The sequence below is a fragment of the Manis javanica genome, chromosome 6 (genome assembly GCF_040802235.1).
Source record: "Manis javanica isolate MJ-LG chromosome 6, MJ_LKY, whole genome shotgun sequence".
Classification (NCBI taxonomy): domain Eukaryota; kingdom Metazoa; phylum Chordata; class Mammalia; order Pholidota; family Manidae; genus Manis; species Manis javanica.
In genome coordinates this window covers 143675892-143696095 of record NC_133161.1, presented here as the reverse complement: position 1 = coordinate 143696095, position 20204 = coordinate 143675892, and the positions used below count along the sequence as shown (strand labels likewise).

Below are 20204 nucleotides of genomic sequence, written 5' to 3'. Positions count from 1 at the left end.
TGCTCCAAGTGACATAACAACATAACATTTATATAGTGGCTTGGTGTGCCAGCCATTGTTCTAAGCATTTGGCACAGGTAAAGTGTATCAAACTCTCACAATAACCTTATGAGATAGCTATTATTACCATCCCCCATTCTGTGGATGTGAAAACGGAGGCACGGAAAAGTGATGTGACTTGTCCAAAGACACCCTGTCAGTAACCAAGCTGAGTTTATTCTTAAGCCTTTTGCTATTGCCAGTCTGGTGTCAGGACTGACATGAGAATAACGTGCCACTTCCAGGCCTGAGCACTTTCCTGGTAATTATTTTTGGGCTGTTTCCCAACTTAGACATCAGTCACTTAGTAGGTGCTCAACAACTGGTGATTGGATGGGCTGTGCCATCGTGGGGACGGGGGCAGACGGGTAATTATTCCAACAACCCAGGGCAACAGCCTGCAGGGCTCACGTCACCCGCAGATCATACGGCGTCCCCGGCCGCACCAGCCCTGCGCGAAGCGGGGGGACCCTCAGGCTCCCCTTAGGGCCGTCCCCCGTCTGGTTCCTGCTCTGCGCTCCGTCCTCCCGGCCACCAGGTGCCCCTAGACCCCCAGCTTCTGCACCGCTGCCGTCAGAGTCTCGTCATCTCTCTCTGTCTTTCCCTTTCCGCTGCCTCCTGCTCCCGGGATCCGGGCGCTGAGCTCTGGGGCGCCCGAGGGTCCCCGGCGCGCTCGGCAGGTAACCGCGCGGCGCGAAACGCTGGGCTTCGGCAGCCGGGCGGGGCTGCGGGCGCGGGTGGGGAAGGAGGCGGGCAGATGGCGTGGCCTGGCCCGGCCTGGCGGGCAGCGGGCTCCTCCTGCCTCCGGGCGCCGGGGGCCCTTCCGCCCGCGGAGCGGCCGATGGCCTGGCTCAGGGGTGCGCGTGTCTGCAGGCGCGGCGCGGGGAAATGCGCCCGGGCTGCTGCCCACCCCGGCCGCGCCGGCTCGGGGCCGGGAGCCAGGCGGGCCCGCCCAGCGCCCCTCCTCCCGACTCTGGCACCGGGACGCGCCCTCAAGGCCGCTAAATGCCCTTCCAGTCTTTTACCCAAGAGTAAAAAGCCGAAAGCCAGAGATGGAGTGACTTTCCCAAGGTCACAGAGTGGTAGCTGCCGTTAACAAATGTTAATTATTTTTAGTGTTTCTTAATAGGCTACGGTTTCTCCTCTCTGTTCAGCTAGGACCTTAGGATCCAGGGAAGAGGGCTCTAAAGATACTAATCGGCGCATCCAAATGAGCTGATCCGCATTACTGGTGGTGACCCTGGACTATAAAAGGAAATAGGAGTGGACGGTTCTTTTCACTCTGGGTCCTTTGTATCTCTGGCCCTTGCTCCGGAATTTGGCCTAGATGTTTTCCAGAACTCATCGCAGAACTCCTTGTTAGAACTGGGCCAGATTGTTTTCCAATCCTCTTTCTCGTCTCTACCTTCCGTCCTTCTTTCTTTTCTCTCTTTTTTTAAATTTTCTTCCTACCTCCTTCCCTTCCTCTCATCTTCCCTTCCTCCCTCCTTCAAGAGGTTAAGGTGATTTGTCCACACTCTCATGGCTAATTAGGGACACAGACACCAGTGGAACTCAGGCTTATGATTGACACCTCCTGTTTTCTTGAATACAAATCTGATTTCCAATGAAAGCTCTGCAGATCTTGCCCTTCATAAAGCCCTCTCTGGATTGCATTCTCGGGAGTGGCTTGTGTATTGAAGTGTGTTGCCCACAGATACTATTTCACCTGTCCGACTAGGGTTAAGCAATAAGGGTAGCCGTGCAGAAAATCCTGCTGAGATGAGACAGATATCTGAAATGGTTTTGACTTTATTTGTACTTTCAGTAGAGGAGCTAGTGAATATTAATAACATCTTGGTTATTTTTGGACTGTAGTCCTGTATGACTGAAGTGACTCACAGTCATTCTTGTCCTGATGTATTTGTCATCAGTAAAAGTTTCAAAGTGTAGCTTTCTGAACTGGTTTCATTTTTAACTTAAAGAATTGCCTTAAAGATGTTTTTATACCTCAACAACAGCTCTCCCCTTGTACCTCAAAATCCTTCTGCTTCCTCCTTTTTCAGTGTTTGAGTTGGATTTCAGAACTGAATAGAGCTAGAATCATTTTTTTCCCTTCCAGAATATTTGGACTCTTTGTTTAGTTCTGTGGTTAGGTTTCCTGAGGTTTCGATTTTGGCCGATAAACCTGTGACCCAAAGCCAGACTTCAGTTTAGTTTACTATCAGCTTAAAACCACATTAAACTGCTGTGTGTCATATGACCTCTAGCAGAGACCACAAGTGATGGTGGTGATGTTTTTTCATGAGCGCTTCTTACTGGGACTTCTGACACGTGAATGTGTTATCTAATATATGTATTATATTACTTATGGATCAGTGTCCAAGGGCAGTCATCACTGAGAGGTTATTACTGGCATTTGCTCATCATAACAACATGTTGTATTGGATAGTCCACTAACTCAGAATGTGGCTCCTCATTTTCAGCTTACGGCTTTTACCAGTTATCTCTAAGGAACATGGGATCAGAAATAGAGCCACACCTCAACAGAAGATTCTTGGCCTTGTAGACAAGGAAGACATGTCTCAGTGAAGGCAGTATCTTTGTACTGTCCTGTAGTAGAAATGAAGATGATCCGCAACAAGACCCAATGCTGATTTCTTGGGTGCATCCTTTGTTTTTCTAGTTTTGGTCTTTTCATCATAGGATGGCATTAGCTCTGTGTCTGCAGGTGCTGTGCAGCCTGGGGGGCTGGCTTTCACTCTACATTTCTTTCTGCCACCTGAATAAGCAACGGAGCTATGAGTGGAGCTGCCGGCTGGTCACGTTCACCCACGGAATCCTCTCTGTAGGCCTCTCAGCTTACATTGGCTTCATTGATGGCCCTTGGCCTTTTACCCACCCAGGTAGGTGGGAGATATTAGAGGAGATTCCCTAAGGGATTTATAATTTGGGGGTAGTCTTAGAAGGATGGGACTTTTTCACAGAATTTATACAATATCTAAGAATAATTACCATTATAGTTTGTATGGGGAGTCTTAATTCATCTCCATTGTTAACAATACACATGTATGTTACCTGTCGTTTCTGCTTTTCATAACGCTTTACTTTTAAAACAAATTTTAAACACTTGGTGACAGTGTAGTCCATCAAAATGTACAAAACACAAAGCCAATTTCAGCATCGTCTACCATTACCCCTAAACAGGCACAAAGGGACTGTACTATAGATACAGTTTTCACTTGATTATATATTCAAAGGACATCGTCTTTCCATGTCTATGTATATTGATCTTTTCCTTTTTAACTGTTATGTAAATTGTGTTACATGTATTTACCATCATTTACTTAACCAATGTCTCATTATTTGGGGAAGCTATATTAATCTTTAAGCTGCTGGGTATACAAGTGTTATTTCCTTAGAATAAAATATTATATCCCCTTTAATTAGTTTGCTGGGGCACCCATAACAAAATACCACAGACTGAGTAGCTTAAACAACAGAAATCTTACGTTCTCACAGTTCTGGAGGCTGGAAGTCCAAGATCAAGGTGTTGGTTGGTCTGGTTTCTTCTGAGCTTTTGCTGTTTTGCTTGCAAATGGCTGCCTTCTTGCTGTGTCCTCACACGGTCTTCCCTTTGTGTGTGTCTACATCCTAATCTTGTTTTGTAAGGAAACCAGTCCTATTGGATTAGGGCCCACCTTAATAACTTCACTGTAACTTACTCTTTAAAGGCCCTATCTCTAAAGAGTCACATTCTGGGGGGGACTGGAGGGTTAGGGTTACAACATCTGAATTTTGGGGGGACACAGTTCATTCCCTAAGTCCTGTAGGGTATGATTTCTTAAAAAAAAATTCCTTAGATTCTTCTTTTTAAAAAGTTTCCTGAGATTCCCATATTGAGCTTCTGAATTTTACCCCAAACTATCAAACTGATGTGAAAGCAACTTTTAAGCTTTGGGTTTTACGTGAAAGTTCTTAATGGATTTGACTGCACCAGGTCCTTGCCCTCGATTTTCTTGGAAATGGAAACATTCTAACTTACAGGATTCTTTCCAGAGTTTACTTTCTAGATGGGTTAGGGCCACTATTGTCCAATAATCTAATCCATTAAACTAAGAAATTAATCTGACATACAGGATGGAATAACTAAAAGAGTCTGGAAACAGAATTTTAGCTGGCCGAAAAAAAGAGAGAGAAAGAAACTGGGGAATTTTAATTGAAAGAACAAAATAACTGAATTTTATGCTGCTACGTAGAGGATTATGCTGGTTCTTGAGTCACTCATTGAGATCTGATTCATCAGAACAGCATTTCCCAAGGCCTGTAACATTGTCTGGTTTGATGAGGACCAAAGTATATATTTCAGTCTTTCTTTGGTTGTCATTAAAAAGCATGTACCTGCCATTGTTTTTGCTTTCAGTGATTCAACAAACTTTGGGAGACAACAACATAGGATTCCTGCGCAAGGCAGCACAATTCCCGGCCACTCAGTTTGGTTCTGTCTTGGTTTATTTCAGGCTCCCCCAATACACCTCTCCAAGTGCACGTTCTCTGTCTCACGTTGGGCTACTTCATCTTCGACTTGGGCTGGTGCATCTACTTCCAGTCTGAGGGTGCCCTAATGCTGGCTCACCACACACTGAGTATCTTGGGCATCATCGTGGCCCTGGTGCTTGGAGAATCAGGCACAGAGGTCAATGCAGTCCTCTTTGGAAGCGAGATCACCAACCCATTGCTCCAGATGCGCTGGTTTCTCCGTGAAACAGGGCACTACCACAGTTTCACTGGAGATGCGGTGGACTTCCTCTTTGTGGCTCTGTTTACGGGAGTGAGGATTGGCATAGGAGCTTGCCTCCTTTTCTGTGAAATGGTCTCGCCCAAGCCCAAGTGGTTTGTGAAGGCTGGGGGAGTAGTGATGTATGCTGTATCTTGGTGTTTTATGTTTAGCATCTGGCGTTTTGCCTGGAGGAAAAGCAGCAAGAAGTACCACGCCTGGAGAAGCAGGCGCAGTGAGGAGCGGCAGCTAAAACATAACGGACATCTCAAGACGCACTAGCCAAAGCTTGCTGCAGACAACAGATTGGGTTTAGTCAGCCACGGAAATATGGCTGTTATGGAATCACATAGCAAACTTGAGTTTCATAAAAGGGCTGAATTTGTTGATCAGTTTGATCGGTCTTTGAGCGGAGCACATGCCAGTATTAAACCACTGACTTCTACAGTGGCTCAGTTGTAGGAAGTGAGACTGCTCAGTGGTAGTTGTGAATTAGAACAGTGAGTTGAGCACCACTGCATTCCTTTTAGCTTGTTCCTGGGAGGCCCAGTGGTGAGACAGCTTAGAAAGGAACACACCAGTGCTATTGTTCCTTTATCTGTTTGTGACTCTCAACACACCCTTATACCTTCTTTCCATGGAGCAATTTAAGTAAATTCACCCCATCTACTATAAAGTGAGGAACTTGAGGAAGATACATGCCTTTAGCCTTCTGAGCATTGGATCAGGGAACTGGATTTATTTAAACAAAAGGACATAAATGCATGAGAGAAGGATGGGGCTGAAACTGGCAGCTGTGGTGGGTTAGTGAGTCCCCCTGTACCAACTGGGTTAGGGGTCTCCAAGACCACCTTAGATTTGGCTGCTTTCCTAAGAGGACTCCCAGGACTCAGCACATAGTCATATTCATAGCTTTGACTTAATTGAAAGGATACAAGGAAAGATCAGCAAAGGGAAAAGGTGACTGGGACAGAGTTCAGGGGAAACCAGGCCCAAACTTTCTCCCACTGGGATCATACAGGATGTATATAATTCTTCTAGCAATGATTTATAATAGTTATATGTGAAATGTCTACCAAGGAAGCTCATTAGAGACTCAATGCCCAAAATTTTTGTTAGGGGCTGGTCATGTAGGCACCCTTTGCTTGGCATAGAGCAAAATCCCTGACTCCCAGAAGGAAAGTAGGTGTTCAGCATGAACTATATTGTTTGCCCAGTTTAGGCATGGTGAGCCATTCTTACCAGTTAATGGTGGGAGACCTCCTGAAATCTAAGTTCCCAGATACCAGCCAGGGCCAACCTTGCAAGCCGCCCTTTTCAAGGACAGCAGTTCAGGCCTGCAATATCAATTCTTTTCTGCACAAAAACTGGGGCTAGAGCTTCGGATGAGAGATGAATGAGGCGTGGGCAGATTTACTGAGTCCTGTGGTACGGGTTCAGCCCTACCAGGAAAACCATGCCAGTTCTCAGGGCTTTTGTGCTTTAATCTCCTAGGCATGAGAGGCTGTGACTAAATTCCATAGGGATTTACTATGTGGATTCCACTGTGCTTGAGATGGCAGTTCAGGTTTCAGCTCTGCTTATACATACTGCAAACTTGAACCAAAGACTAAAGCGTGTACTGGCCTCAGGGTGATGAGACTAACATGCTTTCATTTCAGACACATTCCCTTTTAGTCCTCTTACTGCTTTTTCTTTTCTCTGAAAAAGGTGCCACTCTCTATGGACAAAATATTAGGCTAAGACCAGCCTTGGAAGGAAAAAAAAAAGTTTCTTAATGTGATGGTTTCTAATCTCACCTAGGAAAAGCAAGAATGCAAGCTCAGAACGAGGGGTTAAGAATCAAGAATTGCTGGGTTCTTGTAACTAATTTTGATGGTGAACTTGCCAGATCATTTAGGCAAGTCACTTGTTTGCTGTTTGCCTCAGTTTAAACTCTGTTGTGAATGAATGAAATCCCCTGTTGTGTATTTCATCGAGACACTATGTTGCATTATATTAATGGAGGTCTTTAACGATGGCTTTAATGGAAAAGAAAGTATTATTTATTTGTTATTTATTTGATAATTGTCATTTAGATCAGTAGTGACTGGTTAGCTCAGTCGGTGAGCGAGTGTATGGGGCCATTGAAGCCAAGGCTGAAGGTCAGTAGGAAGTGTCAGCTCATTATGTGGTCACTGGTAATACTCACCTTGAAAATGGATGTCATTGGCCAGGCATGCAAGTGTGGTTGAAACTGTGTAAAATCTGGGGAAATTATTGCTCTGGGAAGAGCAACTTGAAAGGCATGTGAACGGTGTGTCCTTTAAGATGACTGTCATTTGGTTAAAGAGTTTTGCTGCCCAGGGAAATAATCGGATTGTAGCATCTCCCATCTCTTCTTTTCTATGACCAGTATGCCTAAAATGCGGGTTAACTTCTTTCCCAACAAAACGGGGGTCAAAGCAGGATGCTGGGGAATGCTGATTTTAGCAAAAGCCTAGGAAAAAAGAGCGGCTTGGCGCACGAGCTTAGAAACAGAAAAAAAAAAAAAAAAAGAAAAGAAAAAGCTGGCTCTTGAATTTTGGCACACTGCGACCTGTTCCATACCAGACAAATGAGTAGCTTAATCTGGTGCCGATTGCAGACCTTGTTGTTTTGGGGCTACTCTCATGGAAATATACGTAGGGTTTTTTTTTTTAATTTAGAGAAATCTAAATAAGGATAAGGGAAGGAATCCTTCATTTTAGCTTTTCTTGATGTCATAGCTAGTACTATGAAGGAACCTCTCAGAAAATATGTGAAATGAACATGACTCAGCAGTTAAGATGTTGAGGTTTTCATCACAGGTAAATGAAGGATATGGCAGGACAAAACGGAAGTATCATTTGCACTGGATTTCAATGTAATAAATACTAACTGCTCAAGAATGGTTTATATTTCAATAAGATTTGTACCAAGTTTTATAAAAATAAACAACTTTGTATCAACCCAGAGTCTACCTTTTTGTCTCTGTTGTGGTTTTGCCAAGAAGTAAAAAAAAAAAAAACGTCTTTTGGCATATAGAAATGTTGATGTGTATTTATACTTACAGATGAAATACCTCTAATCTTGTCATCAACCAATTCTAATATTATTTACTTTTGGGGACAACCATCTACATACAGAAAAGTTTTCCAGAAGAGACAGGACGTACTTAGTTTTTTATTTTGCCACCTGTTTAGTCAGTTGCCTTGAGAATGTTGGCAAGTGGGCTTTGTGAAGACGGCCTCAGCTCTCTCCGGAACTGTACCTCCATCAGCTAGAAAGAACCGTGTTAGACATACAGTAGGTACTCTGTAAGCTTGTTGAAAGAATGGATGAGGGGATGAGGATGTGGTTTAGAATAATCCACTCTTGGAAAACCTCAAATAGCCATGCACAGTGGATTGTGTCACCAGAGTCATTTTTCTAGGTAAGGGACTAATGACGCTGGGGAGTGTGTTACACCCTAGCTTGCTGTGATTCTTCTGTAGGCAACTCTATAGATAGAGCCTTTAGAACAGTCTAGATCTACCAACAGCTGTAGAGAGGCTTCCAGGGACATTTTTTTTAGCATTAGAGCTTTGTGGGTAAATATAGAGATTTTCATCAATTAAGAAAAAAATAACCACTGACTTAATTAAATCTTTTGCTTAACCGTCTTCTGAAGCTTTCCCACAGCAAATGCCTTCTTTGCCCACAGCTAGAACTTTGGGTCTGTTTTAAGTTTGAAAAGGTCTTAAAAGCTGCCTGCCAAGAGGTTTTGTATGCAAGGAAGAGAAGGTGAATTAGGAAACTTTCCCAGTCTGTTTTATTCCTGAAGCCCAAGTAGTGAGGCTTCTTGAAGAGAAGAGGGGAACTCGTTTTTAAAATGTATGATTTGATGAGTCATGTGGTCCAATTAATTTGGTGCCTATACGGTAAAATTACTAGAATACGGCAAAAATATATATATATATATATATTTAGTATGTTTAAGAAAGATGGAAGTTTGGGGATAAAGTCTGCATTTTGGTCATTGTATATAGACAGATGGAGCTCTTTCCAGTTATATATAGAAAATAGGCAATTAAAAGTTTTCAGGATAGAATTTTCATGCTAGGGTACACCAGCAGGTGGCAATGTATCCTGGTCCGATCATTAGGGAAGTGGCTTGGAACCCTAATCTGCTTGTATTCTTTCCCAAAATAAACATTACAAAATTAGCTGGCTGTGCGCCGAACTTAAAAAAAAAAAGAAAATCAAGCAATAAAGAGTCATCTTTGGCCTCTGTTTATCTTTTCCTTTTTTTACCACGTTCTAACGTCAGCCTTAGCTCATGCATCTATTCAGGGATAATGATCCTTTCATGAACTGTTGCGGGTTGACTTTTAGAAAAGGCATTGTTAAAAGGGTAATTGTTTCCCCTCTTCACGTCCACTGTTTATTAGATTTCCTTTGCCATTTGATTTCCCCAAAAAGGCTGACGGCCCTCGCCCACCAATACAGTTTTAAACTCAAGCCTGAAAATAGCTGGATAACGCTACAGCTACTTTTACATTTACCGGCACAACTAAAGACCTATACTACATGTGCTACTTGCTACAATACCGAATTATGCAGTCTTAAAACTAGATAGGTATCTAAACCTACCTGGTAGGGGAAAAAAACAAAAACAAAAATATTTGGGAACTCTTCAAAGAGAACAGTAATGCTATTTACTGGATAAATACACTTTTATTTTCTGCTCCCATTTCTTTCCATAGCAAGCTTGTTAAATTGTTGTGGTAAGCACCATGCTTTCTCCATTTGGCAAACACTACATTTCGTTTTGCCAAGGCAGAAGCAGCCTAAAAGCAATTATACTAAGGAATCCTGGCCCCAGTTCCCAGTTTCTTCCTCCCCAGCCCTGCACACCTCTGTCCGCCCACCCTCCCTCGTAGCCAGGACTCGCGCGCCGCGGCCCCTGTCCTGGGACGAGGCCAGCAGGTGCCCCAGGTGAGCGGCCATGGCCAAAATTCTCGGCTGGGCTTTGCTGCAGAAGAGAGGGACGGTGTCCGGGCACCTGGAGCTGAGTTCGCCTGCACCGGTCCAAAGCAAGTCTGTACTTGTTATCAGAAAATAAACAAGTACCTTCCCTTATGGAATACAAGTTTCCAGGACAAGGGGACGGGGACTTTGCCAAGAGCGTCTCACCCTGAACTCGGGATTAGGGGGGGTGCCTCTTGGCGGTCTCTGATGGAGCTGAGGTAACACAAGCTACACTCCCAAGTACAGACCCCTGGCCTTCAGGGCGCCCCGAGAGTGGCGGTGTGGGGCGGTGGGTGAGGCTCCCGGAGCCGGACGGCCCCCCACCTCCCTCCGCCACGGAGAACTACTTTTTCGCCCCCCGAGCCAGACTCCAGCGGAGGCGTACACGCGAGGGGCGGCGAGAACGACGACGACCCGAGCGCCGCGGAGGGATCCCGCGTGAGGCGGCTCCCCGAAGTCCGAGGGAGAGGCCCAAAAAGTCGGCGGGGGAGGCGGGGGCGGGCGCGCGCGCGCGCGCTGGACGCGGCCGGGGCCGGGAAGGCAGAACCGGAACCGGAACCCGTGCGCGCGCCTGCGATTGTCGCGCGGCCCCCACCGCCCGGGGCCTCCTCCGCTCGGCGCGCGCGCTCCCGTCAGGGCCCCCCGGACCCGGCTCGCTGGCCCTGTGCTCCGAGCCGCCGCCGCCGCCGCTGCCGGGGCTTCCAGGCCGGGCCGGACGGGACGCTCCCGCTCCTCGCGGGAACAGGCGCCTGCCGGCGCGTCGGGGAGGAGCCGTCGCCGCCGCTGCCGACTGCGGAAGAGTCCGGGCCTAGGAGAGATGGGGAGCGACCCGCGGCGCTGAGAGGCCAGGTTCCTGTCACCTCGGGCTGCGGGCCCCCCGCCCCTAGCTCCCGCGGTCGGCCCGGAGCCCGGTGGGGGCGGCGAGGAAGACGAGAGGGGCCCCCCGGCCCGGGGCCATGCAGCCGCGCGAGCCTGGCGCGGGACGGCCCGAGACGCTGCCGCGATTGCGGCCACGAGCGGCCGGCAGCCCCAGATAGAGCGCGGAGAGCAGAGGGCCGGGCCGTGCGGCGGCGGGGACTCGCGGGCCCCCGAGCCTGCGGAGGGGGAGCCGGCACCGATCCCGCCCCGGCCTCGGAGGGAGTCCCGGAGCCCCTTCCCGCGGCTCGCCGGCGTCCCTCCGAGAGCAAGTTTTCTCCCTGTGCCTTCCCAAGGACTGATCTCCAGCTCTAGAACTCGCCTTCTGGCGGACTTTCTCGGTTTGTTTTGGGAGACACCTTCTTTTGCTCCAACCCACATCCCCTCCTTGACCCCTTCCAGCCGGACGTTCTCGATGACTGAATGGAGTTTTGAGGTGGACTTTTGTGTCCCTTACGGAGTCGGGCTTGATCCCAGAGCACTGGGGGTGGGGTGGGGGTGTTACTGTAAAATGCAAGTTGGATAAAAGGAGGACCTCTCGCCAAGGGCCCCAATGAGTGGCACACAGTCTACTATCACCGACAGGTTGGTATGAAGCTCCCCTTGCGCTTGGCTTCCGTGGACTCGGCCCGACCCAGCAGGGGAGTCAGTGATCGCTCGTTGCCTTTGCCCAGTGACGTTGACAGGCGTAGGAGGAGAGGGTTGTTGAGGAGCTCTGCAGTTAGTCTGGGGCTGCTGCCAACTTGCCCGCTAATTGGATTTGGAATTGTAGTTTTTTCTAGAGAAACTTTAATCCAGATTCTCAGAGAAGGGGTAGGTAGAACCACGGTTGTGGTTTGCTGACTGTAGTGTGCATTAGGATTCTGTGCTTGCCCTGGAACCGGAGGAAGGTCATTTTGGGTGAAGGTCAGTGCCCGAAGTCGGCTGCGGTACAGGGGCATCATCAGTTTTAATTCCTGTCCTGTAGTTCTCCAGACGCATTTTGGGAATTTCTGTTGGTGACCTTCATTCTGAGATTGCTGGACGATGATTTATGAACTTGATTTCCTTTAAGTATCCACCTGAGTAGTGTTTATTAACTAATTATTTTCCATGATGTTGAAATCATCGGTAAATCGGGGGAGGGGGGGTGTTGCTAGGGGCAAGATCAACGAGCTTAGGGGAGAAAAAGGGCGAGGGCTTGATTTGAATGATTGCGTTTTCGTACTTCATCTTCCAGAAGCATTTGCATTTAAGGGCTACAAAATCATGAGCGAGTTAAATAATACAAGCATGGCAGGTGAAATTGTTGAGTTCTGTGAGTCCTTTTTAGTACTTACCTGTGTTGCCTGGTAGTGTTTAGTGATTTGTGGTTAAAGTGGAGTTCCCTTACTCGTAAGAGTTATTCTTTGGAATATAGGTTAAATGATAAATTCCTTTCGTACATTTTATGTCTCAATTTAATCACAGCGTTGTATTCTGGTTTCAAATTTCAGTAAACTACTTTGTGCTTTTTTTTTTTTTTATTTGAGTCAACCTTCAAACTATTACGTCATTAAACAAAAAGATCAAATAACTGAATTAGGGGGCCAAAGAAAGCACTTCGACAAAAAGTGCAAAAATAGTGCTCCTGCAGAAAGTAGTTGAATTTCCTTATAAGAATTTCACCCACTTGTAAGATTCATTTGTTGATTTTGAAAGGGCCAAATGCCTTTATCAGCTACTCCAGAAGCAGGACTTCCTCTTCCTGTCGGTGCTTTCCAGTGTCACGTGGGTATTCACCTACAAGATTCCATTAAATATTTAAACTATATTCTTTGTGTATTTTTTTAATGCATTTTAATGTTTAGCGTGTCCCTGAGTGGACATTAAACATGAGTAGCAACAATGTTTATCTTGATTTCTTCTGGTTACCCCCATTCTTTTTTCCTTTCAGGGTGTTTTGTTTCTGAGAAATCTCTTCCAAAGATATGTGGGTAATTGTTTTTCTAGTTCATTCAATTGCCTTCATTTGGGGCCGATAGACAAGAGGTCTTATTAGGAGCTAGTGTAGTGTGGGTAGTTTTCATTGGGATGCTGTAGGTGTTTACTTTTGTAGAGACAGAACCCAGGGTCACCAGCCCATTATATACAAAGATCACCTAGAAGCCCCCACCCCACCCTGTACTAACTTTCCTTCCTCTTTGCTTCTCAGAGATTTTCTTCCTCTTTCCATTATCGTGGAAATAAAATACTGGGATTTGTATCCTTTTTATAACTTAGATAAGAAAAAAGTATATACAATAAGCATGCAACTAATGAATTCTTGTTCTTTGCCAGATACTGTGCTAGGCACTCATTGAAAGATGAGTATTCTAAGTATAAGATGAATCTGCAGATTGGTTTGGGTACTAATAGCCTTGAGTTAGTTCAGGTGCTCCTTATTTTACTTATTTTTTTAAAAGAAAAAACTTTAAAAGCTGAATTTAATGTGCATTGCTGGGACAGTATGGATACCTGTTTCTTAGGAATTTACCACTACTTTTTTTTTTTTTACAAGAACTATTCTTATGTGATCATTACATTTTCTTTAAACACATCTTTCTCCATAAGCATCAAGCATTCATTTGCTCTTAAGGAGAGTTGTTGTCTTTGATTTGAATATATGTTAGGGTGAAATCTGGAAGTACTGGTTTAGTAGAATTTCTGTGCCAGGATGCCGTAACCAAGTTGAGAGTATAAATTACAATAGTTTGTAACTTCGCAGTCCTACCAATCTCATGCTCTTTTTACACTGACAGCCAGCGTACTGAAGGTATATTTTGCTGATTCTAGAGCTGTTGGCAAATTAACAATGGCAGTGCAGCTTTTTAAAGTTCTTTTCAAGTTTGAAGTACTGTATGTGGTATGGCTTTGTTTTGTAGAGTGTGCAGACCCACCAGGCCAGCTGTGAGAGTTATAGAGCTCTTTCATTGTGGTGCTTCTGACTACAGAGTCTGTCTGTCCTCAGCTGAAATCAGACTAGCTGGTTTTGGGCGTTGTTCTGTTTTGCAGTTTGTGGCAGGCGACACATGGCTGAACAAGATAAGAAGGGTTTTATTCTTGTGTTAGAGACGTGCTGGGGCTGGGATGGAATTCAGCTACATTTAGGCTCTGATTGGTCACTTTGGATACTTCAGAACTCTGTTATATCCTGTTATTATTTTACAGTTACATTAACACATGCATTTACTCCCTTCTCTTCCTCTTCATTTTCTAGTTCCCAGATCCCCCACCCCTTTTTTAAAGGTGTAGTCATCAATTTAAAACCCAAACTATGTTCATGGTAATTACTGTTCTTCTGTAGTATAGCTGAACATTAAAAAAGAAAAATCTAAGCAGTTAATGAATACCATTCAGTGTCTTGCTTTGTACCTCTGTGAGACCTGGAGACTAGTTTTCAACTTTTAGAATCGGCGCTGGCAAAGTGGTAGAAGTACCTGATTGCTTCTCTTAAGTTTGCTATATTTAGGCCTAAAATATATCCTAATTGCTTCCAATCCTCCTATATGCTTTTCTTCTGTTCCTCAGAGTTTAGGGGTCCTGTGGCAGTGGGAATTTCTTTTGAGAGAGAGAAAGGAGAGACTGACTGCCTTTTCAGTGGACTGGATGGATGATTTCCAGCTAGATTCTAGAACAGTGAATTTTCAGGGGTGGTACTGATAGGATTTTGGTACAAGGGACTTGAAGTAATAGGTTGTCTGGGTCTTAGGGATTTTGTTGTTTTCAGTTTACAGATAAATCAAATTTGGCATTTTCTTAGCACAGAGTTCAACTTTAAGCTTGTGTAATTTAAGCAAACTTGTCAATTAAGTGTGTAAACCTGTAAACTGTTCATACGCTCGGTAATTAGCATTTCCGTTCATGATAACCTCTTTCAGCGTTGTGGTATAATCCTTCTGAGTGAAAGACAAAACCGAAAACTGTATGTGTGCTGTTTTCAAGGTTGCCTGAATCATCTGCAAGGTGAAATTACTTGTAACATTTGCTTTTCCTTGTGAAGTCGGTCATTTGATAAGTACAGAATTAAAATTGGGGATCAGGATCACAGTGCTAGTTTTGGATTCAAATCTATGTGTCTTTTCTAGTCTTTCAGTATAAAATCCTGATTCATAGCGGTGTGCAACAGTACATTCACTTGTAGTTTTACATGAGTCAACATGTAGAGTCTGAAGTAAATGTTCAGGTCTTCCTGATTAATGGCACATTTATAAGATGTTCGTATTTATTCAGTGAGATGACGAGAACCTTTATTTGAATCATTACAAAAATAATGTTAATGTGGTAATACTCCTTGACACATTTGTAGTTTCCAGTTGTTAAAATGCAGTATATAACATTGAGGTAACATAAAGGATTTTTTAAAAGTAAGCTTGAATTTTCAGTTTAAAAAATGAAATTTGAGGCAGACATTAAATGATAGATTTTTACATATTTTTCTGTGGAGCATTCTGATTCCAGGGAGAAGTTAGAAAATCTTCAAGTAAATATAAGTGCTTGCTTCTAAAAACCATCTAGAAATGGGTGGGATTGCCCACCTAGCTGATACCCAGACACAGCAGGATATTTTAATGGTTTTTCAGAGGCAGTTGGAGAGACTCTTTTATGTCATGGCTGTCTGACAAAGTTACTAGAAATGTTTCGTACCATATAATTACCTATCTTCTAGAAATCGACCATGCTGCTTTCTCAGGAACAAGGAGCTTAACTTCATTTGGTCTCATCTGTTAACACTTGGTTTCATCTTTTAAAGCTTCTTTTGAAGACATGCTCCTTTCTTTTTTAATAGAAGAGTTTTCAGAATAGAGACATTTGAACTGAAATTTTAAAATCAGCAAAATTACAAATTTTGTTTTCCTTTTGAGTAAAATACTTTCAAGTATGTAATAATGTCCTCACAATGTTTTTACTCAGCATAAGATAAATTACCATTTTACACTTTAGGCAATTCCTAGAGTTTAAGTCAAGATTATAAAATTGGAAAGGACAGACCCAAGCTTTTAACTTAGCTTTTCTGGTTCTCAAGTCCCTCACTTTTTACTTTAAATTATTGTCTCTTTATGCATATTATTTTCTTCTGTCCCGCTTTTCCTTTAGTGACTTTCCTGCCTGAGCAGAGCTGGTTTTTTCTCTTACAGTGTGCCTTCTAGTACCCTGTCCATTCTAATTTTAAGTATCTCCAGAGGCTAAAGCTCTTGCCACTTCCTCAGGAGACTGAACAACAATCTGCAGGATCCTGTAGTCAGGAAGTTTTTCCTGATCTTTAGCTCAGACTTTTAAGTTATCCTGTTACTTGTATATACTTGCTGTACCAGGCTAAATAATGTTCTCCTCCCTTTTTATGTTTACATGAGTCTCAGTGGTTCAGACAGTTATCCACCACCCTTTTCCCCTCTCCTGCCCCACCACCCTTACTCTTTGCTTAGCCAAGTTGCATGTTCTGTTGATTCACTGTCTAAAAATCAGCTTTTCCCTCTTAATACTTCATTAGCTTTTCTCCAGTTGCGCTTCTAGTGGAAAATATTTTTTCCTTAGATGCTCTCTTAGTACAAAATGTGTTATTCTGTGTTTTATCTTTACCCATATTGTAGAGCCCCCAGTTCCAACTTAAGTTTTACCGTAATTGAGGGAGTCTGCAGTTTTCTTCAGGCATAGCCCAAAATTATGGGAAAAGAGATTCTTAAGATCATTTTAATTCATGTTTATTTTAGATAGCTTTTAGAATGGACATGGGAAGTGTCACAATCAAATAAACAAATTTATACACATAGTGTAATTATTAAATTGACTAATTAGGTGATTACTCATGTTATAAAAGGCTTTTTTACAAAGTGATTCTTTCAAATATGAGTGCCCTTGATACAACAAATGTTATTAGTTATGTAACAAAAGGGTAGCAAATAGAAATAATTTGCCTTCTAGGAACCATTATTAGTTGAAAATCAGAAGTGAAGATAAAACATCCCTGGACTTATAAGTAAATGAAGAAATGTGATTGTAGCTTTAAAATATCTGTTGCAGTGTAGTGACAGAGATACATCTGGAAGTTGTTACTTTTTTTTTCCGGTAGCTTTTCAGGCTTACCTTAAACTGTATGTTGTTTTTTCCATTTTTTTATTAAGTTTTACTTTATTTTTTCTACTTTCATACATTAGTGAAAAGAAATAGACTTGTAATACTTCGCAATATTTTTTCAGTAAAATGCACTATTAAAATTGAAGTAACATTTGACTTTTTTGTCACTGTATTTACAAACAATTACAAGAATTGTTAGTAACAATGAGACAATAACAGAAGGAAAAGTGCATATTTATAAAATACATAAGATTGTAGAGCTCTTGAATATTTTATTAACAGACCTTTCATTGATAGTTTAGTTTAAAATTGTTTCTTTTAAAGTTATTTAAATAGACATCTTTGTTCTTTTGTATTTTAATACTGATTTTGTTTTCTCAAACTTTAGAAATTTGGAAACATCCTAAATGTAGAACTTTTTACTTTTTTGACTTAGAATTTGGAGTACCAAAATAGCCATCTACGAAAGAAGTTTGCAAGACAGCCTCTAACTCCAAGAGACTTCTTTGAAGCTAGTGCCTAGAATAATTTCAGCTTTTTGATACTGCAGAGGTAATATGTGATGGTGCTAAAGGTCAAATTTGCCCAAATTGTATAAGCTTAATTATTGACGTTTGGTAAAAGGAGAAATACACTGTTTGCCTTATTGAATTAGCATGCACCAGTGCAGCTGACAGTTTAGATTCATACCAAAACAGCATCTTTTATTAATTCAAATGCTGAATCCTGGTTTTTGAGATCATAGTCACATGGCAGGCTTGGGTGGCTTCCCAGTGTTGAGAGACAAGGAAACCTAATGGCCAATGAAAAATTAGATTTCCTGTCTTAGAACACTGAGTAACAATTCATGAAGAAATCGGAAATATGTAAGAAAACCTGGTTTAGTTAATGCTTACAGTTAGTTAACCACTTGTCACATGCTTTTTCTTTTGATGTATTAATAAAGGCTATTCTAGTCATTTAAAGATACTGCTCTGAGACTACAGTTTTGGTCAGACATAACATTAACATACTGATTTTTGGTTCACACACTCAGATCAAAGAGGCTTTTGTAGGTCTTCTGTAGATGCAGAAAATGGGAATTATTCTATTGTTGAGAAACTGGAGACTTCATCAACATCTGAAGAAAACTGCATGTAAAATTGAACATGTAAAGGTGGCTGTATCTTGGAAAGAGTAACAAGTTCCCCAAATACAAACAGTCCTTGACTTAAGGATGGTTTGAGTTAATGATTTTTCAACCATGCACATTAAGTAGAAACTACTTTGAATTTTGATCTTTCCCCAGATTAGTGATATGCAGTATGATCGTCTTTTGTGATGTTGGTGGGAGCAGGGAACTGTGGCTCCCAGGGAAACAGCCGATGAAGCTTAGGACCATTCTGCACCCATAAATCATTCTTTTTTTTTTTTCACTTTCAGTACAGTATTCAAGAAATTACATGAGATATTTAATGCTTTATTATAAAATAGGCTTTTGTTAGATGATTTTGCCCAATTGTAGGCTAATATAAGTGTTCTGAGTACATTTAAGATAGGCTGGCTAAGCTATGATGTTCGGTAGTTTAGGTGTATTAATGCATTTTCAACGTAACGGTATTTTCAACTGGGATGGGTTTATTAGGATGTAACCCCACTGCAAGTGGAAGAAAAGTTCTATACTTAAATACATATAGGAAATGTTATGAAAGTGCTTAGACATATCCTTCCATAGATTTTAGATGGTTATTTGCCTGTGTTCCAGACACAAGCTGATATGTTGTGGTTTGCCCTGTACAGTGTCTGTGGTTTGCTCAGAGGAAGTGGTTCTTGTGGGTGAATGTCTGATCTTTTCAGAGATTGTTGGTGGCATATGCACTGTCAGCTTATTTCCTGTTTTATTGGCTGTTTGGGCAAGACTGTCTCAGGGCAAGTACTACTGAAGAGGTATTAAAATATTTTGTAGTGGCAGGGTAGATGGTTATAATGTTGTATAATATCTACCTTTCAGGTGATATGAGGGTTAAATTGATGTTTGTGAAATGCTTGGAGACCTTAAGATGAAAAATACAGACATCTTCCTAATTATATTTGCCGGTTACTGCTATGTTCAGATATTGCTCAAATTCAAGTAAAAATATGTTCATGTAGTAAAGTGTTACTCTGCCTTGACCTTGACTTCTGTAACCAATTCAGGTGTTGTTTACTCATTGCAAGAGTCATGGTTGGGATTGTTTACTTTTTTTTTCCATCTTCTAACTCTTCTTCATAATTTTACCTTACATGGATTTAACTTAATGGAGTAGCTACTTTGTCTATAGTACTGGTTAAGTCTTGTTCACCAAACTTAATGCCTCGAGTAAGCTTCTTCAGTTTAACTGGCATACCAAAATAATATAATTCAGAGAATTTCCTTTGAGATCGGTAGCTATACCACCCATATCCAAAACCCTGTATTTGCTTTGCTGGAACTTTAAGATGAGCAAACTAATGGAATTGCATATATCATACTCCTAATTTTTTTTTTTCATTTAGCCTTTTGCTACTTTAAAAAATTAACAATGAGTGTTTTTTAGGAAGAGTCTTCCTTTAAAGCTAAATCATTAACTAATTTTTTAATTCTTCAAGGGTAGGAGGATAATTCTTAATCATTTTAAGTAATTACTATTTGCTTTATGATATTTTCATTCTTTTTTAATGCAAAAACCATAAAGAAGAAAAAAAAGCCCAAATTATCCAACTACCCAGATGACGTTCAGGTTAAAAAAAAATACACAAGAAAATTCAGCCAATATAATAATAATGTCCCCTCTGACCTTACCCCTATCCCTACACACCCACCACTTCTCAGACTTTCCTCAGAGGTAACTATAGTTAAATCTTATTTGTCTACTTTCCAAAACATTCTTGTAAATATACCAGCTTATCATTTTACTATTCTTTGTACCTAACCGATAGTAAGTGTATCTGTCAGCTTTTGCTAGATTATGCTGCCCTAGCAGCAGTTTGAAACTTCAGTGGTTTACAGCACCGGTGTATTTCTTGCTTACATCATATCTTGTCAGCTGTGGATTGGCTGCATTTTTGGAACCCTGGCTGAAGGAGCAGCCCATGTATGGGGTACGTTGTTGTCATGGCAGAGGTAAAGGAGCAGGAAAACTGATGCAAACATGCAAAGGCTTTTAAAGCTTCTCCTCAGTCATGGGCTGTATCACATCACTCATGCCATTGGCCAAAACAGGTCATATGGTCAAGCTCATTGTCAGTGTGCCAGGGATGTATATATTTGCCTCCCACAGGTGGCATTGCAAGCCACCTGTATAATCCTCTTAAGGAATGACAGGGAACAGTGAATAATTGGGAACTAATATACTCTACCACAGGAAGAAATCAATAAATACTTGTTAAATGGGTATTTTTAATAGAATATTTA

The 20204-nt window shown here is 42.3% G+C and overlaps 2 protein-coding genes across 9 annotated transcripts in view; both read left to right on the top strand.

Annotated features, from left to right (window-relative positions):
• The first annotated feature begins 450 nt into the window (after positions 1-450).
• TLCD5 (TLC domain containing 5) lies at positions 451-7765 on the top strand. 6 transcript variants are annotated; one of them, XM_036992876.2, is made up of 3 exons: positions 451-719; positions 2705-2924; positions 4539-7765. In XM_036992876.2, the coding sequence occupies exons 2-3, from the start codon at positions 2726-2728 to the stop codon at positions 5075-5077; spliced, it is 738 nt and encodes a 245-aa protein (XP_036848771.1). In that variant the 5' UTR covers positions 451-719; positions 2705-2725; the 3' UTR covers positions 5078-7765. The 6 variants fall into 6 exon arrangements, with proteins under 6 accessions (XP_036848771.1, XP_036848770.1, XP_036848772.1 ...); XM_036992875.2 differs by having other exon boundaries at positions 2505-2924; XM_036992877.2 differs by having other exon boundaries at positions 452-719; positions 2810-2924.
• A 2840-nt stretch (positions 7766-10605) lies between these two features.
• Positions 10606-20204, top strand: part of ARHGEF12 (Rho guanine nucleotide exchange factor 12) — a 138137-nt gene continuing 128538 nt past the window's right edge. For all 3 annotated transcript variants that reach the window (XM_073239597.1, XM_036992668.2, XM_036992667.2), the window contains exon 1: positions 10606-11305. Coding sequence is in view for 2 of the 3 variants with exons in the window: in XM_036992668.2 (XP_036848563.2) it covers positions 11274-11305 (32 nt within the window). In the remaining variant the exon portion in view is untranslated. The remainder of the gene's footprint in view (positions 11306-20204) is intronic.

Excerpts from the sequence above, each read along its gene's own strand:
- TLCD5 (XM_036992876.2), top strand. The coding sequence starts at position 2,726 with ATGGCATTAGCTCTGTGTCTGCAGGTGCTGTGCAGCCTGGGGGGCTGG. Across the intron at positions 2,925-4,538 it reads TTGGCCTTTTACCCACCCAG|GCTCCCCCAATACACCTCTC; the intron begins GTAGGTGGGAGA and ends GGTTTATTTCAG.